The 15,753-nt window shown below is 35.0% G+C and overlaps 2 protein-coding genes and 1 long non-coding RNA gene across 3 annotated transcripts; 2 read left to right on the forward strand and 1 right to left on the reverse strand.

Moving 5' to 3' along the window:
- Positions 1-598: 598 nt before the first annotated feature.
- LOC133691009 (uncharacterized) lies at positions 599-1,146 on the forward strand. Its single transcript, XR_009841565.1, has 2 exons — positions 599-708; positions 781-1,146. It is a non-coding gene; the product is annotated as an uncharacterized LOC133691009 (long non-coding RNA).
- A 645-nt stretch (positions 1,147-1,791) lies between these two features.
- Positions 1,792-4,471, reverse strand: LOC133690838 (amino-acid permease BAT1 homolog). Its single transcript, XM_062111107.1, has 7 exons — positions 4,215-4,471; positions 3,942-4,121; positions 3,660-3,779; positions 3,253-3,444; positions 2,785-3,090; positions 2,514-2,696; positions 1,792-2,335 (listed from the first exon to the last, which is right to left on the reverse strand). The coding sequence occupies exons 1-7, from the start codon at positions 4,323-4,325 to the stop codon at positions 1,844-1,846; spliced, it is 1,584 nt and encodes a 527-aa protein (XP_061967091.1). The 5' UTR covers positions 4,326-4,471; the 3' UTR covers positions 1,792-1,843.
- Positions 4,472-13,123: 8,652 nt separating this feature from the next.
- LOC133691244 (1-aminocyclopropane-1-carboxylate oxidase 5-like) lies at positions 13,124-14,885 on the forward strand. Its single transcript, XM_062111671.1, has 3 exons — positions 13,124-13,357; positions 13,674-13,900; positions 14,075-14,885. Exons 1-3 carry the CDS (start codon positions 13,250-13,252, stop codon positions 14,670-14,672), a joined length of 933 nt encoding a protein of 310 aa, XP_061967655.1. The 5' UTR covers positions 13,124-13,249; the 3' UTR covers positions 14,673-14,885.
- Positions 14,886-15,753: the final 868 nt, after the last annotated feature.

Here is a 15,753-nt window from a genome sequence, read left to right on the forward strand (position 1 = left end):
ACATGTTGATTGAAGTTATATATAATATCTAGAGATAATTTATGATAAAGGTGAAATAAAGAGAGAAAAACTCGTTTTAATTAGATTTGAGGAAGGTCTAACTGTCTGAAGTTAGATTTACAATTAAAAAATTAAGAAATTATACTATTTATAGTTGTGGACTTATAACTCACCTAGCTGAGTTGCAAGTTGGAAAATATGTAAACTAGATATATAATGATGAAATAAAAAAAAAACTTCAAATGATTTTGGGCCCTTACATGTCTGTTTAAAGGCTTTTAAGAATATTTTTGAAGTTAGACTAGATTAGTGATTTTGAGTATTTATATTCGATGGATTACATGAATTTAAACTGTGAACAGTAGAATTATAGACATGTTGTTCATCCTACTTGTAAGAGTGATCAGGAAAAATAATAACTTTTATTATAGAACAAACACAAAATCATACAACTAACCCATGTAAAATCATCCGTGTAGGTGTGTTACACTATTAAATTGTAAAACAAGACATTCAGTAGGCGCTCACACTAACAGCTTGTAAAATATAGGATTCATGTGGGTGTTTTTTTTTTTTGTCAGGTTTCATAGAATTCCGAGTTTAGTTCCCTTATTTTTTCACTATTGAATACAGAGAACAGTTCTTCTGAAGACTCTAAACTATTTCTGGCGGGATCATCTTGTAAACATGAATAGGCTCAGCTCAGCGGTTTGTATGATTTTGTCAACGTATTTCTCATTGTCTTTCTGATTGACTTAAACTGACTGAGAACCCTGGCAGGTAAATGTAAGAAGTTTCGGGCACAGGAATCCTCTCGAAGAATACAAAATTGATGGCTGTCGGTTTTTCATCTCAATGCTGACTCGGAGATTAACTGTTGAAACACTTCTGCAGTATTGGTCATCTCCTACAGAATCTCAAGAACTCTTTGTGTCGTAAATGTCAGATTAATCATAAAGCGGAAGGTATATATCCTCCTCCTCTGTGTTAAACGTCAACTCTTGTTCAGGGGAAATTGTTTTGATTCTGTTAACACTGTTTAAGTCAATGTGCCCCATAAAAACAAATCATTGCTTCGTTTCCACTGTAGCTGGATCAAGGATGTAACATTCTTTCTTTAACGGATTAGTGTTATGTTTGATGTCATGGTCATGGTAAGAGCTCTTCTTTCACCGCTGGAATGAAAATAATATTTGGGTTCAAGAATGTGTTAGGGTCTTCAGTGGTGCTCCTCTTTCTGGGAAAGAATCCAGGATTCACTAGAGAATATTCTCAAGGAATTCCTTTGCATCAGAATAACAGGGGTAGCTTATTTCAAATATTAACACTCTCTTCCCCTTTCTAATTCTAAAATTTTCTACTGTCTTGAGTTTCGTGTCAATATCCAAGTCACCGATGCATTAAGTGCTCAAAAGGAAACAGGTATGCGTTTTGGTGCACTGCACAGAAGTGGTAGCGTTACAACTAATTGGCCAAATCACATGCGAGATTTTATCCAGGCACTTGTGTGTTGATAAAAAAACAAGTTTATACTTTATACTGCTTTTACACCATTTCCTTTACTTCGTTTATTGGTCAAGTGTATTTCTTAAAAACAAAAGATTGTGGGCAAACTGTATACCTAGAAAACCAAACCACACCACAGATCGCACTCTTCATCCCTGAGTGACAACTGTCAGGGCTCCATACTGAGGGGAGAGGCTCATATCCTCTAGTTTTGATTGAGTTCCTTTACTGCCGATCAAGGTTGTCGTATCTTTACACGAATATTTATTGAAATTGTAAAACTCAATCGGAAGATATAATATGGATGGACAAGTCTCGTAGACTTTAGCATCACGCCTCAACTATGACCATTTCGTAAATCGATATTCCTTACGGGTCCCTTGAACCATTTTCTAGCATCAAACGCCCACCAAAGCATTATCAGCGTCAAAAATATGCCAATGGCTATTGGTGCATAGTTGAAAGTTTTCCACTGGATTGGGTAGACAGTTGGCAAGAGGAAGGCTGAACAAGTGTAACATATCCATAAGAACGCTACCAAGTAAATCGGCCTTCTTGCTCTACCCAAATAAAAAGGTCCTGGTTTGAAGTTTTTCTCAGCCATGACAAGCCTTGCAAATATTGGGACAGCATAGCCTCCAACCCAGCCAATTGTATTTATCGATATAATGGCTGTGAAAACTACATCAAGCTTCAGGATGGGTAGTCCAAGAATAATGCTAATGGCAGCACACAGCCACACAGCATTTATTGGAACCTTGTACTTTGGATGAATTCTTCTCCAGATAGGTGAAAATGGGATCCCATTGTCTCTTGATAGAGCATAGACCTAAAAAGGAATCGTGTGAGTGCCACCCGAAGCAATACTTGTCAAACCAACAATATTTTAGGAACTGAAGAAGTTACAGTGAAATATAGACATGTCAATGACTGCAAGTGTGACTAGATGTAATGTTCATTTTCAAATCCCAGTTTAGAGAAGAAGAGCGATATTCAATCTCTCTTACCACTCTGGCAGCACTTGTAGTTACTGAAAGCCCACAGAAGAAGAAGGAACCCCAGATGATACATAGAAAAACTACTGCTCCAGTTGAATTATGGTACCTTCCTTGAAATGCATCATAAATTATCTGCGCTGGTACCAAGGCACCAGCAGTCTCGTTGTTCACATCGTACAAATAGTTAAAATCCTACAGTAAAATGAAAAGCCTCATGTCAACATAAAACCATCTTTCTGAAAGAACTTTCAGTAGGAAAATAACCCAGTAGAGAGCATACCTGGATACTGAAGGTAAGAGCCAAGTAATATGCCCATCCAAAAACAGAGATAATGCCAATACTGGAAAGAATAGCAGCAGGGCCTGTTCTATCAGCACCTTTTGTTTCTTCGGTTAAATGAGCCGCGGTGTCGTAGCCATATAGGCAGTAGTTGCTTAGCAGCACAGATAGAATGACCGCATAAGGTTTACTGCTTATTCCAGTTGCCTCGGGTGATGTTTCGAAATGAGTGAACACAAAAGAAGCAGATTGTGTTTGTTGTGCCACCAAAGGAAGCATTACAATCACTGCTAAACCTCCAATCACCTGCACGTTTTCATGAGCAAGCAGTCCTATTGAACTTAATAAGATTGCTTTAATTTCCTAGGAGGAGGGGGCAAATTGCATGAATTGAAGACCCTAGAGTGCTTAAGTATGGAATCCTTTGGAAGGGAGAAAAGGGAATAACTAGAGAGGCACCAAATTAACCTGCCACCACATGGAGATAATGTCAAGGAATGCAATGACTTGTAAAGCAAAGCTGTTGAGTACTGCCCATATGATAGTGAAACCCATATACATACACAAGAAAACACCTCTTGAAGCGAAGTAGCCTCCGCCCTTGTTGTTTCCTGTGGCGAGAAATATAATCATCTGTAGTGATTGGGCTGCTGAATATGCCTGCAATGCTAGGTATTAAATATTTTGTAACGAAAACATGAACAATTCTAAGAATGCATCCGTTTGCATGTTCATTGCATATCATGCTTCTTCAACATCATTATTCTTACAAAAGAGTGAATAATTCAACTAGCCGATACCAACTTAATTGACAAGACAGTATAATGATTTCATAACCAAAAATAAGCACGGTGTATGTTTATTTATATACATACCTGACCACCGATTCCAGAAACGGCTCCAATGGTCTCGAGCCAAGCGCAGCACCAGGATGCAAATGGCCCCCACTTGGGTCCAGCCAAATGAGCAGCCCAGAAGTAAAGCGAACCCGTGGTCTGTTTAGTGTTTTAAGTCCGTGAGAGAAAAATGAACAAGTTATTGACAAATTTTATTTATAGATGGACAATATAGAAGTGTAATTCCTCGGTGTAAATAGAGGCAAAGGCACTCTGTGAGAAATGAACATATATCTAGATATAAGAAATCAAGATGTATACGGGGAAAGAAGAGCAAATCTCAGCCATGGCAATCCCAACAAACCAAGTGAAGAAAGTGACACCAACCCATCCCCATATCAAGCTTGCAGGTCCTGCATAACGTAGGCTTGGCCCATAGAGAGGTGTCCCGGTAAAAACTGCCATGCTAGAAAATGTAATCGCAAGAGTCTTGAAAAATGTCTGCAAGAAACCAACCATGAAAAACATATGAATCCATGCATCAAGGTTGTCAAAAAAAGAAGAAAAAAAGGGAAGATTATTAATATGCGAAACCATTTCTCTTCTGAGTTCTTGCTTGTATCCGAGCTCATTGAGACGCTTCTCTGCAGAATCAATTCCGAAAGCTGTTTGATCCATGCTAACATGCTCTACTCCTGAACCCATAACCAAAACTAGCTAGCAAAAGATAACCAGATTGTTCACCAAGGACAAGAGCTAGAGCAGAAATTCTACTGTTAATTAACATAAACTGTGATTTGCTATATGTAGGATTAGGATATATGCAGCAGTGGTTTGAATACATGCCTCCATGTTCTTTGGTTGTTTTGAAATAGTCATAACCAGAAGTCATCCTAAGACCACGATTAATAATATCAAATTAGTAAGCAGCCAGTGCAAGATATATGAAATCATAACCTCATAGTGCTGGTAAAGTAGTGTATACAAGCAAGCTCCAATATCACTCCACACGGGAACCTATCCGATTATATATATTGGTGAAAGCAGAAGCGTAGGACGACTTATTTAACTCTCTTTCCTTCTTTTCGGCTCTCGTATCTTGTCTTTACTGCTACAAGTCCACACTGAAAACAACATTCATTGAGAAACTCAGCTTTGGACTTGAGACGTACAGTCCAAATTCCTGTAGAAGAAGACAGCCCGGGTTTGAATATGGCCGCATTTAATACATTATTGTCGTTCCTGTATTGTTAGAAAATGTTTCATTTAGTCTCTTTACTAATATAATGTGTTGTTATATAACAATTTTTGATTTAATAATAACCTTCTGTTAATTAGCATCCTTGAGATTTAAGGATTGATCAATGAAATAGCGATATGTGGGCTAGATGATTTTTTTTCAACAGTTTTTTCCATGAATTGAGATCTCGTTGGTCAATACTTAATTTATAATTATGTTAATTGACGGGTGATTGTTATTAATCAAGATTTATTTTATCTACGATAATATTATATTAATTGAAGAAGAGGGGTGCACTTTACCAAAAATTTTCTGTTAAATATGTTGATTGTTGTTCTGTATAATCCATAGAGAGAATTTAGAACAATGGGAAAGAAAAAAAATCTAATTTTAATTAGATTTGAGGGTTTAGGGTTTAGCTGTCCGATATTCAATTTGCAATTGAAAAATTTAGAAATTATACCATATATAGTTGCATATTGTTAAAGAACCATCGATCTCAACCCAATAATTTAAGCTGTTAAGTGAGGTCTTAGAATATGATTTATATTATTCTCTAACACACCCCCTCAACTGAAAGCTTTCTGGACTTAAAACTTGCACAGGCTCACTTTACCTTATGTTTAATTTTTATAAAATAAATGGAGATGATGATATTCGAACTCGTGACCGCTTGGTCATCAAGACTCTGATACCATGTCAAGGAACCCTCTCAACCCAATAAAATTGAATGAGAAAAATAATATTTAAAATATCAAAAAATTTTCAACATTATTATAAAATTCAACACATTTTAATTTTTAACATCTAAGTAAAAACACAAAGCTTGTTACCAAACAACTAAAATAATATGTTAACCTGTTATATGAATAGTTAAACCAACCCTACTACTAGATACCATATTATTTTTCATCTAAAAAGATTTATTTGTTTTCACTGGGATTCAATCCTATAACCTTAAAGTCACACCACATGTTAACTATTGAGTTATAACATGGAATTTGTTATTGGAAAGTACCTAGCTAGCTAAAGATGATAATCAATCCAATATAAACCAATTTCTGAAATTTATATTATCCTAGAGCTGAGTTCTAAGTCCAACCCTACATAATGATTTTTCAAAGGTGGAGTGTATAGACTATAGATTTGATCCATGTATCCCCACACGAGAAACAGCCGAAGGCCAAAGCCCGAGCATCCCGAAAGTTCGAAAAAAACCCCAAAACAAATCCAGCCCAAAATTGAAATTAAGCCCATTTCAAAGGAGACGAAAAGCATCTTGCGACTTGCATCATATATGGAGTGTATCTTGCTTCTGGTGAACCTACTTTTAATCATAGTTTTGCTAAATCCTGGCGACAAATTTCAAGAAACCGGACGGGCAGATAGTGGTTGGACGCGGTTTGGATCCACCAGTGAACAAGCATCTATAGATTTTGCTTGGTTAAAGGTTGGGCTAAAAATGGATGTCCTTCCGGCAGGCCCTGGCAGGTGCTCGGTTTTATTAATCTGCACTGGGAGAAATATAGTCTTGGGCCAAATCATAAGAGTAAAACCCAAGGCCATCGTGCAAAATTGCAAATTCAAATATGCCATTATCTGAAACCCCAGAAAGGAAACAAAGAAAAATGCCTTAACATCCAACCAAATACTTCAAGACTTTAAACTCTTCTTGTATACGAAACCGATGAGATAATCACCAATTCTGCCTCTATGAAAAGGGTTAAGGAGCAATCATGCTGATAAGATTATTGACAGGATGGTGACATGAAATAATAGAAAATATATAAAAGGAAGATGGTTTCAAATGATCAAACCTAACATTTCATGCTGAACTTGAGCGGAGTTTTTAAATCTAAAATAAAGTGTAATATATACAGCATTCAGTGATATAAAGGGATAATAAAATATTAAGTGATGCAAACTGTTGATAAAAAAAAGAAGAAGGTGTGAGTGGTCCGAGTGGAAAACAATGTATATTATATATACACTTGATTTTCTAAACTACTATTATATATACATCCAGGAAAAATGCTTAGCTTGCCGAACGAAGATAAGAATCAAGAAAGGATGTGGCTGAGAGATGATCACTCGGTATGGTTTTGTCTTTTCTCGGGAGCTTCTTTTTCACGATCGAGAGCTTCTATATGTATGCATGCATGTATGTGCATGTAATTCCGAGATAGGAATGCTATTCGAGTTGAATGGACCACTGAACTAAATCAATCTGGTTCATCTAACATTTGGTTCTGTTAGGTTCGGTTGAAAAGTGTAGGAGAACAAACAATCGGTAAATGATTTTTTCTTAAAGAGATAATTCGGTATTTTATGATCGGTTTTCAATCAACATCATTTTATTTTTTTTACAATAAGGGATTTGGATCTCTACCTTCTAAAGGTAAATCAACAAATCTTGGATTACTGAAGATATGTAGAGCCAGCAAGTCGCGACTGTTGGTAGGGTAAGGCTGGTTTCACTAGCGGTCCGTAAACAGAGGGGAAAATTTTTCTTTCTTGATTCGTTGAAGGGAGGGTTTTAACCCTAATCTTGCAAGTTCTTCTTTTCTTTTGTAATAGGAGAACTATTTTTCTCCCGGTTTTCATATATATGAAGATTAAGAGTTGGTTTATTCTATGAAAAATATTTTGTAGAAAAATATTTCATCCATTTTTCACTACAAAATAATCATTAAAAATTGAATCATTATAAAATATTTTCATCATTATCATCTTGACAAGTAACTTTTATTTTATAATTATAGTCATTATATTACAATAATTATTTTTAATAATTAATGACCATTACCACCACCATTATTATTATTATAACCATACAAATCGTCAATTTTATCATCATCATCATCATTATCTTTATTAATTTACTATCATTATTATTTTTACCACAAACATTATAATCTTTCTGATATTATCATCATCATCATCATCATCATTATCTTTATTAATTTGCTATCATTATTATTTTTACCACAAACATTGTAATCTTTCTGATATTATCATCATCATTCAAAACCATAAATAAAAAATAATTTATTTTAAAAATAACTCATGTTGAAAGAAAACTCTATTACTTCAAAAAAATATTTTTCACATGATAATTATTTCTTTGACCAAAAATTACTTTCTTATAAATGTATCAACATTGATACTTTGATATGATAGTATGAATAGCAAACTAATTCTAATCTAAATAAGTTAGTGGTTAATCTCACCTCCTTCACTTTTTATCAATAAAAACCTAAGGCATTAGGAAAATATTGTGGCACAAGATAAAAAATATTATGGATTAGAATAATATTTTGATGTTTATAAAGTTATCACACATTCTTGTTTGATTTTTACTTTGTTATCAAATAAAATCCTTGAAACATTTTCAAAATATTTAGAAGTTATTTTTCATAATATTGGCAAACATTCATTTTTTTCAATTGATTATTGGCTTTTTTAAAAGGTTTTTCATTATCTTTTATTTTTAATCATATTATTAAATTATTTGAGATTATTGAACATATTTTAATCAATAACCCGGTTTCCAAATTTTTCTTACTCCTTTAAAAATATTATCATCGTTTGGACATCATATTTTAATGTAAGGAAAAATTTGACCTGGTCCATAACATATCATAAACCACCTATCTAATATGAACAATGAAGGACCCCCACTGTTTTTTTTTTGTTTTTTTTTTAATTTCATCCTTCAATATTATGTTTGTATTTAGTTTATTATTATTTTTTTTTAATTTTATCCTTCAATATTTGATTGATTTTGAATTAGTTTTTATAATTTATTTCAATTTTTTTTATGAGGTTATCGAAGTTTCATACAAACATTTTAATATTGGTTTGTGCTTGATTTTATAAATATTTATTTTTATTATTATAAAAAATAGTTTTAAAAAAATAATATTAAACTCGGTGGAATTCATAATTTGAATCGCAAATCTAACGAATTAAACTGAAAAGTCCATGCCTATCAAATATATGGCTTTTTTAATATAAAAAAAATTATTATCTTAAAATGTGTTTAAACATGTGCATCAAAACATTCTTTTTTGATTTTATGGGTTTGGAAAAAGAAAAAAAAATCTACCAGCAATAATTTGCCTTTCCTAGTATCCCATCGAGTGATCAGACATAGCATTCAGTTTAACAATCACCAAACTGTTGCCCGAAATCCTAACACAGTTACATGTGTACTATTTTCTAACTAATAGAAGGTTGCTTTTCATAAATCCCTAACAAAGTTTCAAGTAATCAACTGCTAGAGTTGGTCGTTGCCTTGATTTTAACCATTTTAATTAAGAATTTTTTTTTTTAGATTCAAGAAAACTTCACTATCTGAAAAGTATACTTTGTAGGTTCAGATAGGCGAGTAAAACCCCAATTATTTCAAGTTCTTACAAGAGATACACACCCTGACTCGATCTTAAGACCTGCTATATAGATCTTAAAACCTTTGTCATCACGCTACGTCTTTTAAAAATATTTTAATCAAGAAATGTTAATTACTTGGGTGTGTGTGTGTATATATATATATATCATTTTTTATTATCATCTTATTGAATATTAATATAATTTTAATTGAGAAGATTTATGCACATAATTAACTGTAATGAAGGAATTAATTTATCAAATTCAAAGGTCATTCACACGTTCTTTGATTTCCCAATGAAATTAAGTGGTTGAAAATTATGTGGACCGATCGATGCCGACCACGGAGATGAATTTGCAGGCTTTATAGCATGTTATCATAATTCGTATACCAAATTATTATATGTTTACCGTAGCTTAATTAATTCCAAAAGATAATTTATAAGTTTTCATGATGAGATTGATTTTTTCTTATAAAAAAAAACGATGAAAGACATATACAGACCGCAAACCAAATCTATGTACAGACACCCTAGACCATTTCTTTGTCACCCCAATTAATGGATGCCTTGTTAGGGACACCATTACTCAGCACCATGTGAGGATGAACAAGAGAGGAAGAGTTCTTCAAAGGGAAGGAAGGGAATCGCCATTAACCACCGTACGTACAAGCACTTCACCTTTTTCAAGGCATTAATTATGTTCTCCATGAGCATTGTGTCGGGGGAATGCATTTGAGCGGCCATTTATGCAACCTTGGATAAAAATAATAATCAGGGTAATATCAAATAATTGTAATCATAATATTTTAACCGAAGAGATATAATAATTAACCCTTAATTCAACCCATTTTTTAAACTGATATGTGAGTTTTTACCATTCTCAAGGTAAATGGTATTCTATTGCATTCACTTTCACACCTTTTCAGATAAAATTTCTTCAATTAATTGAGACTTACGTTAATTTGATATTGCTTAATTAGTGCTAAAACTTTGATCCATACCTTGTTTACATTTACGTTTCAGCATAATAATATTAATTTTGAGCCTGAACTTTATGAAAAACAAATAATGATGAAGATAAGAGGTGGCGAAAGGGCTGCGTTAAGTATGCCTAACTATATGTAATCGATTACTCTTTGGCTCGAGTTCTCACAAATTTAAATATATGATTTGGAAATTGCCAGCTTTGTACGTAGTCCTGGTGAGGGGGGGGGGGGGGGGACAGTCTTTTACTATGCACAGAAATTATACCTATATATATATATATATATATATATATATATATATATATAGATCAGCAAGTCGAGTTGACGTTGAGCACAGAACCCATGTTCTGTTCAACAAATTCAACTCTTGATTGATCCTCCATGCATGCGAACAATGATGAAAACACCACAGAAATATCATTTAATGGCCAAATTGGTCTTACATTTCCACTTAATTATAAAATTTATAATGTATATATTTACCATATACATTAATATACATTATAAAATTTATAATGCACTTACCATATAATCCCAAACAATTTATTTAATATTTACATATGGATTTAACAAAAACAAATGTTAACACATTATTGTTAAAAATTACAAAATATAACCATTTAATATATTATTGTTTCTATATTCTCACCAAGTTGCAGGACATGGGCGTCCAAACTGAACTCGGGATGTTGAGAGAGTGCTGGCATGCGATGCACAATCGCACCCCATTTTGCAACCATGCACGCAACCTGGCCCAAAACCAATACTGCTAAACCTTGGGAAATGCATGCAAAATGAAACCTGGCCCTACGTTTAGCTACTAATGACACTAAGATCCCAACACACCAGCTGTTTTCTGTTTTCTACTGGTAGGGTTTTGTTGAGAGGGTGGCACGGGTTTATCAGATATATGTGATATGTCTTCTCGATCCACCACAGATATGAAAGACACAGATGAGGCATGATGATTCTATCAATCAATAATTAGCATATAATACGTGGCCACAAGAAGCATCAGAACTCATGAAACATTGCTATATATGATGGATTGGATCTGGAAACATGCCAATTATGCAAAACCCGACCATGGGATACAAAACAAATCTTGACAATTTTTATGACTTACGAGTACTGCTAAGTACAGCAATGAATAAGGTAGCATGCCAACATTAGTTCCAGATGAACAGCAATGAATATTCAGATAGCTTTCCCACGTTAAGTTTTACAAATACAACAATGAAAATAGATCATAGCTTCCTAACATTATCTCTACAAATACAGCAGTGATGTTGATTTGGTTTTCCAGCACCAGTTCTTCATCGGGTGGTCATATATTGTCTGTCTGGTCCCTAAATGTATCCTACCATTCGGACAACTATTACACCAAGAGGTATATATTAGCCGATTGAGATACAGTTCACTCCCTACTAAAAACAATTACCACTAATTAACTAAACCCGCGAAAATGAGCAAATTAAAGGGTATAAATTAAAATTGGTCCGAGAGATACACGAGAAGATGCTGAATCCAAACTCTACAATATTTGGATAGCTTATAAATTTCGAATTTGATGGATTATTATGGGTGGAACCTTTTCCAATGAAACAAGGTGAGGACGAAAATATAAAAGAACAGACTATTTCGCGCTAACATGCATAACCAACAAATATTATATATCATCAAAATATCACGTATATATATATATATACATATATGATGGACAACTATTTATGAAGTTGACAATCGATGTATTACTTTAATGTTTGATGGGTAATTTTTATTTCTTGAATAATTTTTATTTCTTTTTGAAGTTTTCACCACTGTCTTCCTTAGTCCTCAAACTGTGCCTACAGATCAGTACAGTTAATTTAATTGTACGATCACTTGTTGTAGCAGAGCAGGTCCATGTGTAAAAGTCAAAGGTTGGTGGCTGTAAGAGAACGGGGAGGAGTCAACATGATGAATGAACAGTAGCAGTCGGCAGAGATTTCCATTATAAGTAAAATGAACGTGAAAGCATGATATAAAAGACACCAAAACTAAAGTAGCAATTAGGGTCATATATATATATATATATATATATATATATATATATATATATAAAAAGGGGAATATTGCACATGAATGTCGGGTATCATGCCACTTGCCATGAACTCTAACTCAAATTTACTGGCAAAGCAAAGAATTAGAGGCATCTCATTAATTTCTTGACTTCCATTTGGCATGCACAATCTTATTGGTCATATTTTTGTTTGTCCAATGGCTAGACTACCCTTTCCTTGACCTGTTTCCATTTAGTTTTAACATTCATTATATTTTCAAGTCAAAACAAATCGTATTTTAGACAGATTATGATCATCATAATCTGAACTCTATTCTTTAATGTGTTGACTAAAACAAAGTAAATGACAGGGAGTTCATTTGAGATTTGGACCGTGAAACAACAGTAGCCATGCTTTCCTGTTAGAAATTGGCTAGGGTCCCAATCTTCATGGATGTCTACACGTTACTGTGACGTCTATGGGGGGAGTACGTGTCTGGTACAGCTTTTGTCTTTGGCTTCTGCCACCCTTCGCAACTAAACTGAAGAAATTTGGTATTGAAGGCAATAACAGTTGAATATAGCAAAAGAGGGTATGCATCACCTGTAAGAAACTAAGACAGATCAAGAGAATGCTTCTGTTTTGGATTACCAGTAGCCTTACGTAGCTAATAAAGCGTTGACCTTTTTTTAAGCAAAATTATCGCCGTCCAACACCTCACCCCAACGGCTGCTTAATTATTAAAAAAGTAAAAAGAAACCAGAAAGGGACTAATTAAAGTGATTAAGAGAGTTGACAATCTAGATGGCGGGAAATGTTACTATAAATAACCCCCCTGCACCCTTCTCTTTTGCATCCAAAGCAAAAGCAAGACTAATTAGCTAACTAAGCAAAACATTACACTCTAAAAACTCTTCTCTCTCCCCCTGTCTCCCTCTCTTTCTCTGACCTCGTGTTCTCCATTGCTTCCATGGCAATTCCAGTGATTGATTTCTCTAAGGTAAATGGCACCGGTGAAGAGAGGGCCAAGACAATGGCTCAGATTGCCAATGGATGCGAGGAGTGGGGATTCTTCCAGGTACTCGTTTTAATTAGTTTCTGGTAATATTTCTATGCTGGATGATCATAGCACACAAAATCATGCCTTATAAAAGAATGGTGGATTATATTGAATTTCCTTCAACATTCAAACCTTGAAAAGAATTTCTTGGTGAGGCATTACGTGCCAAGAGCTTATAGTGGCACGCTATACATAACGTGTGTTAGCGTATATTAAATGAAAGCATCTAGCTGCAAATAATGGATCCGATCTGTAATGAGCTTTTTAGTTGGCATTTTATTGTGCATAAAAGAATTTCTGTAAATCAACGTGCGTTGTACATGACTTGTTACAGCTGACGAACCATGGAATTCCAGAGGAGCTCCTAGAGAAAGTGAAGAAGGTTTGCTCTGAATATTTTAAACTGGAAAGAGAGGAAATTTTCAAGAACTCAACGGTAGCAAATACTTTGAATGCTTTAGCTGAGAAGAATAGCGGTGAGAAATTGGAGAATGTGGACTGGGAAGATGTCATCACTCTCCTTGATGATAACGAGTGGCCATCAAAAACCTCTGGATTCAAGTAAGTACAAGCACTTCTAATTTCTAAGTATTATAACTTAGTAAAGAAACGGGCATGGGCTCACCGCAAAGACAAATATAACTCAAATTTCATTATTCCTGAAAAATATCAATGGGATAAACTATTCAAAGAAAAAGATGCAGTGTATATCTAACTTTCTGGCTTTAATGACAGGGAAACCATGACTGAATATCGTGCTGAGCTGAAGAAATTGGCTGAGAAGGTCATGGAAGTGATGGATGAGAACTTGAGCTTGCCAAAAGGATACATCAAGAAAGCATTCAATGATGGAGAAGGACACAGTGCCTTCTTTGGTACCAAGGTTAGCCACTACCCACCATGTCCTCGTCCTGAACTAGTCAATGGCCTCCGAGCCCACACCGATGCTGGGGGTGTCATCTTACTCTTCCAAGATGATGTGGTAGGCGGCCTTCAAATCCTCAAAGATGGGCAATGGATTGATGTCCAGCCAATGAAGAACACTATTGTCATCAATACTGGCGATCAGATTGAGGTCCTTAGCAATGGTCGATACAAGAGTACCTGGCACCGTGTTTTGGCCACCCCAGACGGGAACAGAAGGTCGATTGCTTCGTTCTACAATCCATCACTTAAGGCCACCATTGCCCCTGCACCAGGATTGGTGGAAAAAGATGACGAAGAGATCAATCAAACTTACCCCAAGTTTTTGTTCGGTGATTACATGTCTGTTTATGCTAAGCAGAAGTTCCTTCCTAAAGAGCCAAGGTTCCAAGCTGTAAGGGCCTTGTAAAAAAGTGCAGCTTCATATTAAGAAGATGAAACCTTTTCTTTTTATCTTAATTTTCCCTTTCTAGTTTATGCTCTAGTGACCAGTTTCCCTCACGGCCGAGTGCTTCTTTCTCTTAACTATACATATGAAGAGAAAAGAAAGCCGGGTCTATCCATGTGTTTGCTTTATATTGTTGCTGTCTTTTCCTTGTTATGTAATGATGAGGCTTTTACACGCTGCACTTGCAGATGTTTGCTTTTTTTGTACGAACAAATAGTATCATATAAACTGTACTTCTCGGTAATATATGAGAGCTATATTCCTAAGAAACAACCTTTTCACCAGACGTGTATCTGCGTAGTACTTTCACGTTTTTTCATGACAAAATTGGTTGATAGGGAACCAAGCAAGATGGTTGGGGGAAGTGGGGTGGTGGAGAGTCCAGCAACTCTCTCTCTGTATATAAAACAATACATACATGGAAGATTGGAGCTGCAGAAACAAAGTATTGGCTTGTTTAAATGGTTATTGATTAAAAAAAGTGTGTCCTGTGTTGTAAACAAGAACGTAAGTGGGTTTTTGCACCCTTCATAAATAAAATGGAATACTTGCTACAAGATGGGTTTTTCCTTGCCCTGGTCTCCTTGAACGCAGGCTACTTGTAATTATCTCATCTGTAAATTCTCCTGTGACGCTTCTTCTGAAAGACTAGAACGACGTGCATCTCAACGGAAGAAGGGCAATGTTGTATGCTTTGTTTGGTGGGTAAATTACATCAGTGGTCCCTCAAGTTTTGAGATTCTGATCATGTTATCCTTTTGTATGTGCACACATGGCTGGATTTGATGAGCATTGAGTTTTATGAAGGGACCGCACATGACCACAAATTGAAAAAATGTGAAGGTTGTCATGCCCAAAATTTAAGTATATGGGTTAAAATGGCCACCTTCTTAAGTACCATAAGGGGGCATAGACGTAACTAAACCAGAGTTTGATACGATGATCAAGATCATTGATGATGCTTTAAAGATTTCTAATTTTCTTTCATCACACAAATGGAGAGGATGCGACATCCAGATTCAAGGAGTAGCTAGTTATTACA

Source organism: Populus nigra, chromosome 4 (assembly GCF_951802175.1).
Source record: "Populus nigra chromosome 4, ddPopNigr1.1, whole genome shotgun sequence".
Lineage (NCBI taxonomy): Eukaryota > Viridiplantae > Streptophyta > Magnoliopsida > Malpighiales > Salicaceae > Populus > Populus nigra.